Source organism: Magnolia sinica, chromosome 15, assembly GCF_029962835.1.
Source record: "Magnolia sinica isolate HGM2019 chromosome 15, MsV1, whole genome shotgun sequence".
Lineage (NCBI taxonomy): Eukaryota > Viridiplantae > Streptophyta > Magnoliopsida > Magnoliales > Magnoliaceae > Magnolia > Magnolia sinica.
Window position 1 is genome coordinate 25,305,948 of NC_080587.1, and position 19,501 is coordinate 25,325,448.

Below are 19,501 nucleotides of genomic sequence, written 5' to 3' on the forward strand. Positions count from 1 at the left end.
ACCGTTAATCATCCACTGATTTTCAGTCAAAAGTTGACTGTTACTGGTGATCCTGGTAACCAACTATTATTTGCCACCGATTGAACGGTTAGGATTGTCCTATGAATAATTTCTTTGTGGGGCCCTCTTATAAAAACCGAAATCCTTGTACACTGCGTATATCCTCTGGTCGAGGACCATATTTCTTCTATATAATTCCAATGGCTCATCAATCTAAGCAAAGATCTCATCAACAAAAACCATGAAATTGCCATTTGCATATTCTCCAAACCGTTGTATTATTGCCCTTCTATTCTCCTTCCTTTCCATCATCTTGGCCATCCAATCCAACGGCCATGACACCCAAGAAAATCCCATCAAATTCTCGTCAGATTCAACGTTCAGGATTGCTTTGTTTGCAGACTTGCACTATGGAGAAGCTACTTCCACAGACTGGGGTCCCCAACAAGACATCAACTCCACCAGGACCATGACCACCTTGCTTGAGAAAGAAAACCCAGGTGCGTAACTCCAAGGCCATTAACGGTTCTGATAATGGCCAGTCAAGACCGTTATAACAGTCATAAAGCCAGTGATCCCTCGAAAAACATTCGGTACGGTAGAGCGGGAAAAACCGTAATATCATATAGCAACCTCTTCACAGTACTCGGTGACTAAAACTTCCAACTCGGCTGAGTCAACTCAACTAGATGGGATTTTGAGCCGAGTCACAGGGAAACTCGCCTTGCTGGGAAATGAAAGCAAAGCTACGAACTCGCAAACCACCACACTGTTATCTTAGGCCACTGATCAGATGGATAGGATTGTTTAATAAATATTATGTTGGAATATTTGGTTGAATTAAATAGACTATTAAAATCGAGAACCAAAAAAGGAAAATAAAATTTTGAGAAAAAAGAACTTATTGAATTGAGTCGAGGCGTGACTGAGTCACTCGGCTTGAAATCGAATTTGCTCCCCTTAGACAGCGTCCCAAGTGCAACAGATTTCTAGAGCAATCGACCTCCAAGATACAACGACTATGACCCGGTCCCAGCGATGCACTCACTGTACACGAGCTCGAACCACTTGCAGCTTAATCCGAAAGTGCTGAGTTGACTCAGCGATGAACTCAGTAGAAAAATGCTTAAAACCGAATATCAGAAAGCATTTTTTAAGAGAAGAATTTTTCGTATTTTAGAAACTAGAATCGGTAATCTTTATATAGACTCCGAAGTGGTGCATAAGCACCCTTTAGAAAAGGTTAGGTCCATTGGGTTTAAACCCAACAGGGGCGACCAACCGGAAGGGATGCATCTCTCTGGTTTAAAATGAAAAAGTGCAAGTGCGAATACACTCTCGCAGATACAGTCCTGCGAGTACCCATACATACACCCACGCAAGTACACTCACACCGCACCCGCACCCGCGCCCACGCCCAGCCCGTCCCATCCCGTCGCGTCATGCACGCGCATGCATACATGCACACGGACACGGACACGGACACGGATTCGGACTCGGACTCGGACTCGGCTCGGCGCGCGCGCGCGTGTTGTCAATGGCATAGATTAGAGTTATTGGCATCCCCCCCCCCCCCCAGGACCAAATTCACATGCCCCCTGAAAGGGGCTCAGCCCTAGGCAGCAAAAAGACTATCTTATATACAAGATAGTTTACTTTGTCAAATCCGATGTGAGACAAAACCCATAACTCAAAAATGCCATAACTTTTCAAAAATTGAGGGAAATCACCGAAAATTTAAAAATTCAAATTTTAATACTATTTTAAAACAAAATATAATATATTATACAGAGAGGAATGCTAACCTACGCACCTTCTTAAGTGAGCACACGATGTCATGAACGCAAAATCTGAACGGTCCATGTGATGCGGCACTCCTTGGAACCTTGCGAATCCAACTTTCATCCTGATACAAAACTCTGGTGGGCTATGGAAAAAGGAAACAGTTTCCTCCGTTGATTTGCATTTCTTTTTGCTACAGCCCACTAGAGTTTTGTATCGGGCTAAAATTTATGCCAACAGGGTTTCAAGTGGTGACGCATCACGTGGACTGTTCAGATTTTGTGTCCATAATACGTGTGCAAATCTGCACATGGGTGCTCACGTAAGAACGTGCACTAGTGAGCTATATATATATATATATATATATATATATAGGAACGTTCAGCTACGCACTGGTTCGTACGTCATAATGTGCGAACCTTCCTATCAACCATTGGATAAGAAAGACAGTCTGAATGAAGGCGCTCTTAGCGCGAGCTTGAAAGAGCGAGTTTCCTTCTCTCGCATGTCTCTTCACTCTATTCTCTAACTCTCCGAAAGAAGCGGCGGAAGCTTTTTCACATGAAATTATCCCGTTGGGATGCTAGGTGGGTCTCACTAAGATGTTAGTGATAAATCCACGACGTCCCTACATTTTTAAAAATAATTTTATGATATGAACCCAAAACTGAGGTAGATCAAAATCTTAAGTGGGCCACACAGTGTTGATTAAACTCTCACCATTAAAATCTTCATGGGGCTACCAAATTATTATCACGGTGGGCAGGAGCTTTGAGTGGCCACCGTGAAGTATAGGTTTTATCCACACCGTTCATTCATTTTCAGCATCATTTTATAGCATAGAACCAAAATTTAGACAGATACAAGGCTCAAGTGGACCACACCATAGGAAGTAGTGGTGATAATAATTCTCACCGTTGAAAATTTTCTAAGACCCACTGTGATTTATATTTTCCATCCAACCTATTCATAAATTTAGATAGATCTGGATGAAGAGAAAACACAAATATCAGCTCCATCCAAAACTTCTTTGGCCCCCATGAATTATTTAACGGTAAGGGTTTAATCCCCACTATGTAGCCCACATCTGTCTTGGATCTGCCACATTTTTGGGCTAATAGCTTAAAATGATGAAAAAATGGATGGACGGTGTGGATAAGGCCATAGAAAACACCATGGTGGCCACTCAAAGCTCCTACCTGTTCCCAGAGACAGGTGGAGGTAGGACTCAATATGCATCCCTCACCTCCCTAATGACGAGCGCGGATTAGCTACCGATGGGTTGAGTAAGCAGACTCCCTATAATGAAGTGACATCACCAAGTTCTGTGGACCACACCCTAATGTATGTTTTGTATCTACACCGCCCATCCATTTGGAAAGATCATATTAGGGCATGATCCAAAGAATGAGTGAGATCCAAAGATCTAGAGGACCCCACCACATAAAATAGTGGGGAGAGTGATGCCCACCATTAAAAAGTTCTAAGGGCCACAAAAGTTTTCGATTAAGCTAATATTTGTGTTTTCCCTTCTTTCATGTCTACATTAACACGTGAATAAATTGGATCTCAAATAAAAATCATGGTGAACCTTTTGAAGGTTTCAATGGTGGGCGTCACTCTCACCACTATTTTCTATGGTGGGTCCACCCCAGCCTTGGATCTACCTCATTCTTTAGACCATATCCTAAAATGATCTCTCCAAATGTATGGGTAGTGGGGATACAACACATACATCATGGTGGGGCCCACATAACTTGGTGACGTCACTTCAGTAGCGAGTATGGATACTCAACCTCTGTCAGTATCCAATCTGCGTCCCCTAATGACACATGCAATTTGCTAAGTTCGCTGGAAATCTAGGTGGAGCCTAGCATGACGTTTGTGAGAAATCTATCCCGTTCATCTATTTTTTGAGTTCATTTTAGGACTTGAGACCAAAAGTGAGTGGGATACAGTACTCAATTGAGCCGAATTGAAGGAAAAGGGGTAGGGAAATTCCTACCGTTGAAACCGTCTTAGGTCGACAATGATGTTTACATGCCATTAATACCATTGATAATGTTATTCCTACTAGAATTAGCTGAGAACATAAATATTATCCTGATTTAAAACTTCTGTGAGCTACAAATATTTCAACTGTGCAAGTTCAATCTTCACATTTTCGGTTCACTTAAGTATTGGATTCAGCTCATTTTTGTATGCATGTCCTAAAATGATCTCATAAAACGGATAGACGGATTGGATTTCTCAAAAACATAATGGTGGGTCCCACTTAGGTTTCCAGCGCAGGAACTTCATGTGAAAGGCTTTCGCATAAAATACGCAATGCGGTTTTTTCAAACGCGGATTTCCTACGAAAGCCTTTCGAGCCCTGGAAACTTAGGTCGGGCCCACCATGATGTTTTTGAGAAATCTACCCCGTCCAACCGTTTTTCCTTATCATTTTAGGGCATTATCCCAAAACTGAGGCAAATCCAAATCTGAAGTGAACCACACCACAGGAAGTAGCGATGATAATGATTCTCACCAGTAAATATTTTTTAGTGCCCACCGTGATATTTATTTGACATTCGACCTGTAAATTAGGTCATACAAACCTAGATGATGTAAAAACAAATATCAACTTGATCCAAAATTTTGGTAGCCTTAGGAATTTTGTAATGGTGAGAATTCAATCAACACTGTGTGGCCCACTTGAGATTTTAATCTACCTCAGTTTTGGGTTCATACCATAATATTATTTTTAAAAATGTATGGACGGCGTGGATTTATCATTAACATCTTGGTAGGACCCACCTAGCATCTCAGCGGAAGAATTTCATGTGAAGGGCAATGGCTGCATCCTTTGGAAAGTTAGAGAATATGGTGAAGAGGCATACCAGAGAAAGAAACTCGCTCTTTCAAGCTCACGCATAAGAGCGCCTTCATCCAGACCGTCTGTCTTATCCGACGGTGAATAGCAAGGTTCACACGTAATGATGTGCGCAATGGTGCGTAGCTGAGTGTTTCATATATATATATGTGTGTGTGTGTGTGTGTGTGTGTGTGTGTGTGTGTGTGTGTGTGTGTGAAAAGGTTCTATGCACTCAAGCTCATGGGAACTTCCCGTGAGGTCAGGTTGTGTGGGCCTCACCATGATGTATGTCGAACATCAACACCATGCATTTGATGGGTCCCCTTTAAATTATGGGATATCCCAAACATCAGTCGAATACAGAACTCAAGTGGGCCATATATACCATCTAAAATTATGTGAAGACATGCCTAAAACATATAAAAGCACTTGGTGGGTCCCACCTGAAATTTGGATGCATTTAAAAATTGGCCTGACCCCTCATCCAAGTGGGACACACATAATGGATGGGCTGAATTTGTGAACCACATCTCGGTGGGCCCAACAAATGATTATGAATGTTTTAATGGGAGGGTAACCCCTCTCAACTTTTACATGTGGTGTGGCCCACAAAAGTCATGGGTTGACTTGATTTTTAATCTCGAGGCCAAGGTCCACCATGGAATGGTGCATCTGACTGATGGGGTAGATTTTGTACACGCATCACGATGGGGCCCACACAGCTCGACCTCATGGGAAGATGCCTCTCCCCCCACACACACACACACACACATACATATATATATAGAGAGAGAGAGAGACGTAAACCACCCATGCTTGGGCCCTACGTATGAGAGTGTCTTATTTGCATTTCACCCTACAATGCGTACCATAGAGAGATTGCTCTACCCTATGAGGTCCTTCATGCTCCACCTTTCTTAATGCAGGGGCATTTTCACACCGGGCTCGAGTGGGGTCGCTTGTGGGATGAAGGGGCACACTCGAAGTGGGTGCGGCCCACGGAGGAGGTCTCGTGTTCGAGACTCCTCGCCAGGGGTGATTAATGCGCATTTTACACCAGACTCGAGTGGGGTAGCCCGTGGGATGCGGGGACACACTTGGGGTGGGCAGCCCATGTGAGTTGGGGCCCATGAAGGGGGTTCGGTCGAGGTCCTAACCCATGCGATGTGGGGCCTGGGCTATGAGATAAATGGATTAATTCACCATACTCTAACAGTTTGAGCTTTTAGAGCAAGTGGTTAATTGTCTTGCATCATTTATGTATCATCGATTGATAGAGAAATGATTCAACCATGGTTTGAAGACCTATCTGGGTTGATATTACACACCTAACTCGAGTTAGTCAGGCTAATTCAGCCCCGACTCAAGTAAGTCCCAACTCGACTCGATATTAAACAAGTTGTGCCGAGTCACTAGCTCTTTTACCCATGTATTAGATGAAGTCGGACCTGTCTTGGTCATGTTTGGCTAAGGCTGATATTCTTCTAGTTAGTCTTGTCTATTGTTTGTTAAAACCTATTTGGGCATGGCAAGAATAAGGCTACTTGTTGTTGTTTGAGGCTTATCTAGATCTTATTTCTCCTTGGAATTTTCCCACTCAATATTTTTCTTTCAAACATTTATTTGAGATCTATTATTTGAATGGTTAAGATTGGTTGATCAATTTGATTTTAGAAATATTTTTCATCCAGAATGGAACCCATAATTTGAATGGTTAGAATCCGTGTGATAACTTGCTTTTAGATTGACCAAGATATTGTAAGGCGGATGCTTAGGGATCATGATTTTCAAACTCGGAAGAGCCCAATTGCATGAGCTGAGACTCGCCTCATGGCTAAATGAGTTGGGTTGGGTCATAGAGTCTACTACTATATTATGAAAAAATGAATTTTGGGAAGATTACTTTATCTCCTCTTTTCTTGTATATGTTTGTATTAAGATATTAATGAGTATATAGGAGAGGGGTTATTAATAAATCCTCTAATCAAATCTCTAATTAATTAGGAGACTAAAACGAAAATACAATTAGAAAGAAAAATAAAATGAGAAAAAAAATATAAAAAAGACTGTTATGGGAAAATCTGAAGTACTCTGAGATCTGAAGAGTCCTCCGAGTAGCGAAGTATTGAGAGACATTCGAGTAGTGTGATCAAGAGATGCCTGTGAGGGGTGAGGTTTGGAGTGTCTTTCGAGCTTCAAGACATGAGGTAGACGTCTGAGAAACGAGACTTAATGAGGTCTTGCTTAGCTTAACATTAACTCCAAGGTGCGATGTCCTCATCGTCTCGCACTCAATCGGAAGAGTGGAGCAACTGATACGGTGTCCCATTATCACACGATCAATGGGGTAACTGCATAACCGCCAATATCTATGTATTCATCAGTCGTGGTTAGTAGCTAGGATTGCGCCGAGTATTGCGAACACGTTTATCCCAGTTGAAAGGTATAAATAGTTGTCAAATGCAAGGAAACAGGTATGCAAAATCTCTCACCCAAAACCCTACTACACCACTTAGACCCAGATTCCTAGCCTGACTTTGGCATCGGAGGATCCCCTGCTCTAGCCAGGGTCTCTTTTGTCCTTCCTTTGTGCAGGAGTCCAGAGGTCGGAGTCTGAGCTCGGAGCTCGGTGCGGGTGAACCAGATTTTTGCATCAACATTTTGATGCCGTCTGTGGAAATTCTGGACAAAAAGTCTTTTGTAACTCCACCATAAATGGCTTAGGGAAAAAGGAAGGCACTTGAGGTGTAGTCAACGGATCCCGAACCCGCTGGACAATGACACTCATCTTCGGTGCTCAATGCTGAGTCGGCCCCAATAAGGCCATCTCAACGAACTCGAAGCCAAGGTGGCAAGTATCGAGCGTTGCAGAATTAGGTGCAAACATTGGTCGAAGAGATCAATCAACTAAAGCGACAGTAGGCCACAAGTCACCATCCACTTCCCGATCGAGAAGAGGTTGCTCCAGTCCTTGCAAATCGACCCATCCTCGTAGGGTCACAAGCAGGACCATCTCGGAGCACATCAACCTGAGCCCCAACTCATGCATGAGATGTAGCGGCCCGAGTCCTGACAAACATATCTGAGACCTTGGCTCTAACCCCGATAGACCTCTGCCATGAATTAGAAAGGCGAAGAAGGGGGAGGAAACCCGAGGTCAATACTCCTCGAGAGGCGGTTACAGAGAACAGGGACCCGTGGGAGACTCTGCTTGAGGAGCTTCGAGATCAGATCAGGAATATACAGCAGATGCAAGCTCCAACTGCAGTAGAAGCGATGATGGAGGAGACCGAGCCTTCGTTTATTAACGCAATTATGGAGGAAACAATGCCTCCGAGGTTCAGGATGCCCCCATCATCCAGTACTCAGGGTCCAGAGATCCGACAGAACACATAGAGTCGTATCATTCTTGGATGCAAATTCAGTCGGCATAAGAAGCAATGATATGAAGGGCTTTCTCCATTACCCTCATAGGAGCTGTGAGGAACTGGTACTGACAACTCAAGTCGAGGACGATTAGTACATTTGACGAACTCAGCAGGGCCTTCCTGACGCAGTTCATCGTCGGGAAGAGGAGTCGAAAGTCATCAACTCATCTGCTTACCCTCAAATAAAGAAGCAGAGAGTCGTTGAAAGATTACATCTCTCGATTCAACGAGGAAGCGTGGCCAATGGACGATTATTCCGACAAAATGGCACTAGCAGCAATGATCGGCAGGCTCAAAGATGGGAAGTTCCTTTTCTTGATAAGGAAGAATCCCCCAACTACCCTGAGCGAACTCACAAGGCGAGCTCAGAAGTATACAGATGCCGAGGAATTCTTTAGCTCGTAGAAGAATGCTTAAAGCTCGGAACCTTCTTCCAAGGATAAGAAACGTAAGGATGCTCCACCATAGCCCGATATGAGTAAGAAGAGAGCGGATGAGGATTCGTCCCATGATCGGAGGCCGAGTAGAAAGCCCGAGAGCCGATTCAGCTCTTATACCCCTCTCAACACATCTCTAAAACAAATTTTGTTGGAGATCCGAGACAGAAACTTGTTGAACTGGCAAAGATGCATGAAGACAGATACAGGTCAGGGAGACAAGCGCAAGTATTATCGCTTTCATCGCGACCACAGACATAATACCAGTGACTGTGTTGACCTAAAGGAAGAGATTGAGACTCTTATCCACAAGGGCCATTTGTGTCATTATGTAAAAGAAGAAAAGCAACCTCGGAAGGACGACCCACCAAGCTGAGCCGCAGACGAAGGCACGGAGATCCAAACAATCTACGGCGGACTGTCCTGGGGCAGTGACTTGAACCAAGCTCGTAAAGCTCATTCTCGGAGCACCGACCCTAAACATTATATTCACTTGGCCAACAGGCCGAGAAAGGAACTCCGAGTAAATCCATGCAGCCTTACGTTCACTGAGGATGACACCCGCAGGATTCAGCATCCCCACGACGATGCTCTGGTAGTCTCGATGACGATAGTCAATCATAAGGTATATCGCATCTTGATAGACACAGAGAGTTCGGCCGACGTACTATACTCTAAGGGCTTCAATAAAATGGGGATTGACAAATCACATCTCTGACCTACAAAGACCCCGTTGCATGGCTTCGTAGGAGATTGGGCAATCTCGGAAGGTGCAATTTCCCTCCCAATCATAGCGGGATAGGGACAAAATCAAGTCACCCTGTTAGTGGACTGCTTGGTGGTGAACGTGCCATCCACCCATAACATCATCATCGGCCGACCATCTCTCAATGCCATGAGGGCGGTAGTCTCCACATACCACCTCATGATGAAATTCCCTACGATCGGAGGGGTGGGTTATGTTAGAAGTGATCAACGAGAAGCTCAGAGATGTTATTCGACAACAGTTAGGAAGAGCTCGGTGAAGCAAGCCCTCACATTAGCACGCTCAAATCCACGGATGATGTTTCAATCGAGAATCCCTCTGTGAGGATCTTGTAACCATAGGTACGCTCGACCACAGGGAAGACACCTCAATAAAAATTTCTCCAATGGAGGACCTCTTAACTCTCCCGCTCGATGACACCGATCTGACCAAGACGGTTCAGCTTAGATCGTCGTTGAATTCCGAGCAGCGAGATCAGATGATGAGCTTTCTGCGACAACATAGGGATGTCTTCACATGGTCCCATCAGGACATGCCGGGCATCAACCCCGAAGTTATGGCCCACAGATTAAACGTGGATCCAGAGTACAAGCCAGTTAAGCAAAAGAGAAGACCTTTCGAGCCAAAGAGATATGCAACGATTGTCGAGGAGGTTACTAAGCTCCTTAATGTTGGTTTCATAGAAGAAGTCAACTACCCCGACTGGATCGCTAACGTTGTGCTCATCAAAAAAGTCAACCGGAAGTGGCGAGTTTGTGTAGATTACTCTGACCTCAACAAGGCTTGTCCCAAGGATAGTTTCCCCCTCCCGAGGATTAACCAATTGGTTGACAGTACAACTAGGCACGAGCGTCTAACATTCATGGATACATACTTTAGTTATAATCAGATTGCAATGCACCCCTCGGACAAGTAGAAAATGACGTTCATCACCGACAAAGGGCTCTACTATTACTGGGTGATGCTGTTCGGATTGAAGAATGCAGGGGCAACCTACCAGCGACTAGTTAACAAAATGTTCGCTCTGCAGATTGGTAAGACCATGGAGGTCTACGTTGATGACATGTTGGTGAAGAGTGTCAAGTCAGCCGACCACACCTCAAACTTGGCTGAGGCCTTTTCTATCATCCGAAAGTATAAGATGAGGCTGAACCCGACCAAGTACGCGTTCGGTGTGGGTTCGGGTAAGTTCCTCAGTTTCTAGGTTAGTCAGAGGGGAATCGAAGCTAACCCAGAGAAGATAAGGGCTCTCCTGGACATGAGCTCACCTTAGAACCTGAAGGAGATATAGTGTCTCTCAGGAAGAGTGGCCATGCTCAATCGCTTCATCTCCCAAGCCATGGACCTCCCCTTCTTTCAGCAGTTGAAGGGTAGTAAGAAGGCAGAATGGACTTCAGAGTGCAAACGAGCTTTCCAGCAACTGAAGCAGTATCTGGGATCGCCCTCACTGCTGTCCAAACCAAAGAAAGGAGAATGACTGTTCCTCTACTTAGGCGTGTCTTCCTCGACTATTAGCTCGGCGCTCATCAGAGAGTCTAAAGGAAAGCAGTATTCAGTGTATTATGTCAGCAAGGCGCTGATTTCGATTGAAACAAGGTATCCAGACATGGAAAAGCTCACCCTAGCTCTGATAGTCTCAACCCGACGATTGCGGCCATACTTCCAAGCTCACTCCATAACTATCCTCACAGACCAACCTCTCCAGCAAGTATTGCAAAAACCGGACGTGTCGGGATGGTTGATCAAATGGTCAGTTGAGCTCGGTGAGTTCGACATCGAATATTGGCCGAGAACATCTATCAAGGGTCAAGTCGTGGCCAACTTCATAGTGGAGTTCACCGCCCATAATAGTGAAACAGTTCTGCCAAGCTCAGGTACGCTCGTAAGATCAACAGAAAATTCCATCATGGCTCCTATTCCCCAGTGTATGAAGGAGGCTGAGGTTAAAGACAGATGGGTGTTGTTCGTGGACGATTCAGCGAATTCAAAGTGATCGAGGAGCCGGGATTATTTTGATTGCACCAGACGTGGCGATAGTCTAATATGCCATACAACTCAGATTCTGAGCCTCTAACAATGAAGCTGAGTACGAAGCCTTGTTAACTGGACTAGATTAGTAACTACCCTGGGAGCCTGAGTTTTGAATGTTAAATGTGACTCGCAGCTCGTCGTGAATCATATATCTTCAGAATACGAGGTAAAGGAAACTACGATGATAGCTTACCTGAATGAAGCTCGAAGGTTGATGGGAAAGTTCCAGGAGTGCAACATCAGCCAAATTTCGAGGGCAGAGAACTCTTAGGCCAATGCACTTGCAAAGCTTGCCTCGACAACAGAAGGGAGAGGTTTGTCCTAGTGAAATTCCTGGATAAACCGAGTATCGATGGACACGAGGTCATCCAACCCGTACAGATGATTCTGAGTTGGATGGATCCAATAGTTGAGTTTCTTAGAGACAGAAAGATCCCTGAGGATAGGGTGGAGGCTCGACATTTAAGAGTTAGATCAGCTCAGTACACTATCATTGGAGATACTTTATATAAGAAGGGGTTTTCTCAGCCATATCTGAGGTGTCTTCGATCAAATGAAGCCGAGTATATGATCAGAGATATCCACGAAGGTATATGCGAAATCACTGAGAGCCAAATCCTAGCTTAGAAAATCATCCATCAAGGATACTTTTGGCTGACTATCCAAGCCGACTCCAGAGACTTCACTCGGAGGTGCAATAGATGTCAAAGGTTCGCAGTCATCCCTAGGCAGCCAGCAAAAGAATTGACCCCTATGAGTGGGCCCTGGCCATTCGCCCAGTGACATCATTGGCCCTCTACCACGGGGCAAGGGTCAGACAAAATATGCAATCATGGCAGTGGATTATTTTACAAAGTGGGCAGAAGCCGAGCTCGTGGCCAAGATCACCAAGCAAAAGGTGACAGACTTCTTTTAGAAGAACATCGTCTGCCTATTTGGTATTCCGCATACCATTGTCTTGGACAACGGAAAACAGTTTGATAATGACAGGTTCGGGGGCATGTGTCAAGGGCTCGACATCAGAAACGCCTACTCGTCACCATGACATGCTCAGTCGAATGGACAAGTAGAGGCGGTGAACAAAATAACAAAGGGTCATCTCAAGACTAAATTGGAAAAGGCAAAGGACGCATGGGCCGACGAGCTACCGTTCGTGTTATGGGCATACAGAATGACAGCTCGGACTGCTGTAGGGGAGACACCATTCTCTCTCTCTCTCTCTCATACGGAGCAGAGGCAATCATCCCAGTCGAGATAGGGCTTCCTACTGCCCGAGTGCAATCATGTCACGAGGGACAGAATACGGATCAAATGACAACGAGCCTCGACCTAGTTGAAGAACTGAGAGAGGTCGCTAGACTACGGATCGTAGCTCGACATCAACGAGTTGCCCGTTTCTACAACTCCAGGACTAAGGCAAGACGTTTCTGACCAGGAGATCTCGTCTTACGTCGTGTGTTCCAAAACACGTCAGAGCCTAGGGTAGGATCCTTAGGGCCCAATTGGGGAGGTCCCTACCGAGTTGTCAACTCAGCGAAGCCCGGTTCTTATCAACTCGAGACTCTGGAAGGACGCCCTCTACCGCATCCGTGGAATGTCGAGCATCTGAAAATCTACTACCCCTAAAGGGGGCAATGTATAGGTCGGCATGTCGTTGAAAGTCTACTATTGTAATAAAAGTGTTTTTACAAATAGTTGTCCAACTCTACATAATCTACAGGGACCCCCATAAGGGAAAAGGTCCCATGGGAAGGTCGGTCGTCTGATTGGATGGCCGACTCATCTCCCAAGCATACTACGAAGGACCGCTTCTCACGTGCAGAGGCAAAGTCCTTCGGCGAGCAAACTCCTATAGAGGAGGTCAGCTCGCCACTCGGCAAAGCATTCGATATATCAATAATCATCATCATTCGACCATTAACATATAAAAGAGCATGTCATCAACCAAGGATTAATCATCCAAAAATCATCATCCAGAAGTCATCGACCAAAAGTATCTAGTGAAATCAACTATAAATAAAGTTTTTTTTTTAAAGGAAGAAGAAGAAGAAGAAGAAGATTAAGAGCTACTTGGCAGGAGGGTTAGGGTCGAGAGGCTTAGGAGCGGGAGGAGGAACCTCGGAATTCCCTTCGACTGGCCTCTCCTCGGCATTTCCAGCTGTAAGTGCATCGAGACTCAGGTCCGGGTATAGTTCTTGGACATTGTCAATGCAAGCATTGTAGCCGCAGAAGTAAAATTTGTTGGCCGCAGCAATCCTTTGCCTCTGATGACCAGAGGATAGAGAGGTACCGCCTCTAAGGGGCCCTCGGAGGCCTCTCGCCTGGAGTCCGAGCTCTCTTGTCCGGACTCATCCTCATAGGCATATCCTTCTCGGATTCCTTCCGAGTTGTTCGACATTGTGAAGAATTGGGAATGATGAGAAGATCAAGAGCAGGCCGAGAGTAGGAAAGACTCACCAGAAATCCTCTGATCAGTCCACTGAGAATCACCTCTCAGGACGTCGGAAATCGCCTCTTAGGATGTCAGAAATCGCCTCCCAGTTTGCCAGAAATCACCTGCTCAGGCAAACCTCTACAGCAAATGCCTTAGGAGAAAATGTGGAAGGAGAGTTCCCCTGGAGAGGGGTACGAGGACTTATATAGCTTGGAGACACCCTCCGCATTTATGGCAAATCGATACGTCCGCAGCCGAATAGTCATGAGTTGTTCCTGCAAGACATGTGGCATGGATCATTAGTCGAGCACCTTCGAGCCATGTGCTACAAGCATTGGGTAGCTGGAGCAACGCCATTCTATCCTCCTAAGTCCACGTGGAGGACTCATAATCAATATGACGATTTGAAATCGTAACCATCGCCACGCGTTCACCCCGTACAGATCTACAGACGAAGAGCTTTGGCGATATGCCTCCCCGACGACAAAGTCATAATTGCAGCCATACACATTAAATGAACCAACGGTTCATAGCTCGAGGGGTTGTGTACGATTTTCCCCATATATTTACTCTACGAGTCTATGTTCGAACTTGGAGAGAAGGGGGCTTCTGTTATAGGAAAATCTGAAGTGCTCCGAGATCTGAAGAGTCCTCCGAGTAGCGAAGTATTGAGAGACATTCGAGTAGTGTGAATGAGAGATGCCTCTGAGGGGTGAGGTTTGGAGTGTCTTCCGAGCTTCGAGGCATGAGGTAGACGTCTGAGAAACGAGACTTAATGAGGTCTTGCTCAACTTAATATCAACTCCGAGGTGCGATGTCCTCATCATCTCGGACTCAATCGGAAGAGTGGAGCGACTGATATGGTGTCCCATTATCACACGATCAACAGGATAACTGCATAACTGCCAATGTCTACATACTTGTCAGTCGTGGTTAGTGGTTAAGATCACGCCGAGCATTGCGGACACGTCTATCCCGGTTGAAAGGTATAAATAGTTGTCAAATACAAGGAAACATGTACGCAAAATCTCTCACCCAAAACCCTACTACACCACTTAGACCCAGATTCCTAGCTTGACTTTAGCATCGGGAGGGTCCCCTGCTCTAGCCAAGGTCTCCTTTATCCTTCCTTTGTGTAGGTATCCAGAGGTCGGAGTCCAAGCTCGGAGCTCGGTGCGGGTGAACCAGATTTCTACATGTATTTTTTTTTTTTTTGTAAACACATTACACATTAAAAGAGTTTAAGGTGTAATTGGTTTACATGCTATTTGGTTTGGCTTTTAAGTGATAATCTATTTACCAGTAGACAGATTGTGTGTAGGTAGTTATACCATAAAGCCTATGCAGTGAACCTTCCAAAATGCGCAAATCACATAAGGACTTGATTTTTGTACGGCTCTAAGAGAGCATTAAAGCATGCTCACAATTGGATGTCTTCCGCCCATCACAATGGGCCCCAAATGCAATCTAGGAGTTTTAGTGGTGGACATCCCATCATTCCTGTGTGGTCCATTTGAAAATGGACACTATATTTTTTCAGGGCAACAAGAGAGTATCAAGGGAAGTAAATGATAGATAGATTAAATGTACCGTACACATTATGATGGATCCTATGTATCATGAATATATATTAACTACTGTGTTCTAACATATACGATGCTTTTTTAGCGGTAAAGATTTGATCCGTAATATGTTTACACCTTGTAAAAGCTTTATTAGCAAATATATACATCCAAACAACCCATGTAATCAAATTACCTCTAATTGATTTACACGTTTAGGGCTTTAGGGGCGTCCAAACGACCCATTAGTGTACAAGCCCCAAAATGAAGTAGATCCAAATCTCAGATGGACCACACCTAGGGCTGAAAGTCAGGCGGGTTGGGTCGGGTTTGTGCTCAACCCTAACCCAACCCAAGGTTCCTATACCTCAACCCTAACCCAACCCAACCCAATCTCAGGTTGGGAATTCTCAACCCAAGCCCAACCCAAGCGGGCTCGGTCGGGTTGATCGGGTTGGTCGGGTGTATACGTGCTAATATTTTCGTTATTACATTAGTTTATTATATTTCAATATAGAACTTATTTTTTGTAACTATGATTTTATTAATTATATATGTGATTATTCATCATAAAGAACTTTATTTTTTCCTTTTAAAAAACAAGCTAAAATATAGGACAACTACTCATTTAAAAGTTATGTAGCATAGCGCGCAATCTATTTGGGAGAGACAAATCCGGCGTATCTTGTTAGCTTAAGTCCTTGGAAATGACTTGGACAAATGAGACCCGACATCACTAGTGTGCCTTCAACACAAACGATCCACACTTAATTATAATTTATAACTTATATATTGATTGGGTTCGGGTCGGGTCGAGTCGGGTCGGGTTGGGTCGGGCAACCCAAGACCTCAACCCGAGCCCAACCCAAGTTTTATCGGGTTGGTGTTTGTATAGCCCAAGCTTGAGATCGGACCGATATATCCTGCCCGAGCCAAACCCAATGTCGGGTCGGTCACGGATCGGTCGGGTTGAACCCGCCCAACTTTCAACCCTAACCACACCAATGGAAACAAAGATGATTTATCTTTAAAAACTTGTGATATTTATTTTTTCCCTTCATCCATGTCCGTGTGACCTTATCAAAAAATTGGATGGCAAATAAGCATTATGGTGGGCATTAAGGTGGGCCACATGAATTTTTAATGGTGGAAGTTCAATCAACTCTGTTTACTGTGGTGTGGTCCACCTAAGATTTGGATCTGCTTCATTTTTGGGATCGTGACATAAAAGGATCTGCCCAAACGGATGGATGGCGTGGATATACATTAAATACACCAAGGTGAGCCCCACGGTAAGGGATGCACCGTGTTCGGTGATCCAGGACCGCACCTAATCCGCTCCCTGCGGGACACGAGCTGTCAATCGGCCGAGCTGAGGTACGTCTCGGCCCGGATTTGAACTGTTTCGGGTCGGGCCATCGGGCTGGCGATTCTCAAAATTCTGATTTGCAGGACCGACCGGGCCCATTGACACCCTAGACACGAGTTCTGTTGCCTAGGATATGCTGCAGAATATTCTCAGGCTAGGCATCGAGGGCCCGAAGATCTCTTTATAATTACGAAATTAACCTTTCACCTATTTATTATAGTTTCCTAGTAACACTGGGACACTTTGAAAATCTGATCCGTTTGATCTAGACTGTTCATTAGGTCCAACGTAGATTACATGGGTTATCATGAAAACATCATACCGATCCCACAAATATTAACCATTTGATCAATTTTCTTTAACATGGATGGTCAAGATCGTTTACACAAAAATAATTCCAATTAATAATTTGGTCCAGGCCATCATGCATTGCTTATGATTCTAAAGAGTTACATATTTTAGGCAAGCGAAACCATTCCATCCATGTCTTGCAAAAGAATGGCCGTAGAAAATAATGCCAAATCAAGGGTGGATTAAATCATACGATCACTATGATTTTTGCATTCTAGCGTATAAAAATGTGTACTGGACATGATGGATGGTTTAGATCTATTGATTGGAATGTCCAAGTGAACTGGTTGGTACCACTAGGAGCACTATAACAAACAGTGCTCTTACAGTACTGGAGAATATATCTACATGATTGTACTCCCATCATGGCCTGAGAGTGGGCAACTGATGGTCCACACATAAAGGGATTATCTCCATCACACATCCCACCGTCGAGGGTGTGTATACGGTAAATTTTTAGTGTATATTGCCAGTCATTTGTCATTTGCACATGTTAAATGTAGGGTGTTTGATTTTTCATTCATCCGTAAATACTGGGAAATAATTGCAAATTACTAGTTATTGTCATTTAGGCCCGTTTGAATTTCAGGGTATTATTATTTTAAATTTGGTTCAAAAAAGATTGATATATACATGTGGAGTCTATCAAAAAATATGTGACATATCCACGCCGTTTATCTGTTTTACCTTAACATTTTAGGGTATGAGCTAAAAAATGAGGCACACCCAAAGCTCAAGGAGCTCACACGGTAGAAAATTGTGGTCATGAAAGGTTTTTAACGATAGTGTGGCCCACTTGAGCTTTGGATCTATCTTAATTTTAGATTCATGTCTTAAAATCACCCCGTAAAATGGATGGATTACATGAACAAGCCATATATATCCCTCTAGGACATCATCGGTTTTACTTTCAAAAAAGTAATTCTCCGTGGGTATATATATATCACTAGCATCTGGTCGGGCCCTCTCCTCAGGTGTGACCGTATGAGGATCGTGGAAGATCGTGTGTCTCTAATTTCAGACGAATCCAACTATCTGTGGGTCACACCTATGTTGGATGGGAGAGCTAGTTCGATGTCCATTGATTTGATGGTGTGGCCATGTCATTACTGGATCAGCCTGATTTTCTTGCCAATGACTACGCAGATTTCCTGCAAAAGCCTTTCACATGAAGTTCCTGCATTGTGAACTTAGTTGGGGTCCGCTGTGATGTTTGTTGGGAATCCACTCCGTCCATCCGTCTTATGAGCTAATATTAGGAGATAAGACCAAAATCGAATAGGATCAAAAATTCAAATGGGCTGTATTAAAAGAAAAAGTAGTTAGGAAAATTTCTATTGTTGAAACTTCCTAAGTTCAACAATAATGTTTACATGTCATCCATACTGTTAATAACGTCATTCTTACTAGGAATGAACTAAAAATGTAAATATTAGTATGATTCAAAACTTTTGTGGCTCCATGAATATTTCAACTTTGGACATTTAATCATTACGTTTTCGGCCCGCTTAAGAATTGTACACAATTCATTTTTAGTCTTATATCCTAAAATGATCTCACAAAACGTATGAATAGTGAGGATTTATCACAAACTTCCAATGGGCCCCACCCACGTTCCCAGCACAAGAACTCTCCGCAAAAGGCTTTAGCAGGAAATCTGCATCTGCCATGACCCACCTTTTAGGGACGCGGATTGCGTACTACCCCGCCCCTCCCTAGCTTTGAACGGGCAGTTCTATAGGCAGGCCTACCGTGATGTATCGATACATCCAAACCCTCTATCCCTTTTCTCATATTATTTTAAGTCATTAAAACAAAAATGAGGTAGATCCAATGATCAATTGGACCACACCACAGATGACTCTTGTTTTTAATGCAATTGACATTTAATGCTTTGTGCATTTTAATACAACTAAGCTTATTATTTGGTGTGGTACAGTTGATCATTGGATCTGGCTCATTTTTTGTTTTGATGCCTTAAAATAATATGAGAAAAGGGATAGAAGGTTTGGATGTACAGATACATCACGGTGGGCCCGCCTACAGAGCTGCCCGTTCGGAGCTAGGGACGGGCGGGGGTAGTTCGCAATCGGCATCTGGCTGGTGTACTACACACCCGCCATATTGCTGGTATATCGACGTCAGCAAGTTTTGTGGTCGCACACCTGCTATATAGTTGGTGTATCGGCGTCAGCAAGTTTTCTGATCCCATAACAAGGTATATGTTATATCCAAGCTGTCTTGAGATGAAAAACTAAGAAAGATTAACGATCAACTAGACCACAGTGCAAAAAGAAGTGGGAATTGAACTTTTACCAATGAAATCCTTTCGCAGTTCACAGAAGTTTTGGAACAATAAGAAATTTTTTTACCGTCTTCCTCTAGGTCCTTGTGACCTAGTGAACCGATTGGATGGAAAGTAAACGTTACGTTGGGTCGGCCCTACGAAGAGCTCGAGGAGCGTCGGTGCTCGTCTTGTCACGA

General features: G+C 44.1%; 1 protein-coding gene across 1 annotated transcript in view; it reads left to right on the forward strand.

Annotated features, from left to right (window-relative positions):
* The first annotated feature begins 234 nt into the window (after positions 1–234).
* Positions 235–19,501, forward strand: part of LOC131227637 (probable inactive purple acid phosphatase 16) — a 37,450-nt gene continuing 18,183 nt past the window's right edge. The window contains exon 1 of the mRNA XM_058223440.1: positions 235–500. Within this exon, the coding sequence (XP_058079423.1) occupies positions 242–500 (259 nt within the window). The 5' untranslated portion in view covers positions 235–241. The remainder of the gene's footprint in view (positions 501–19,501) is intronic.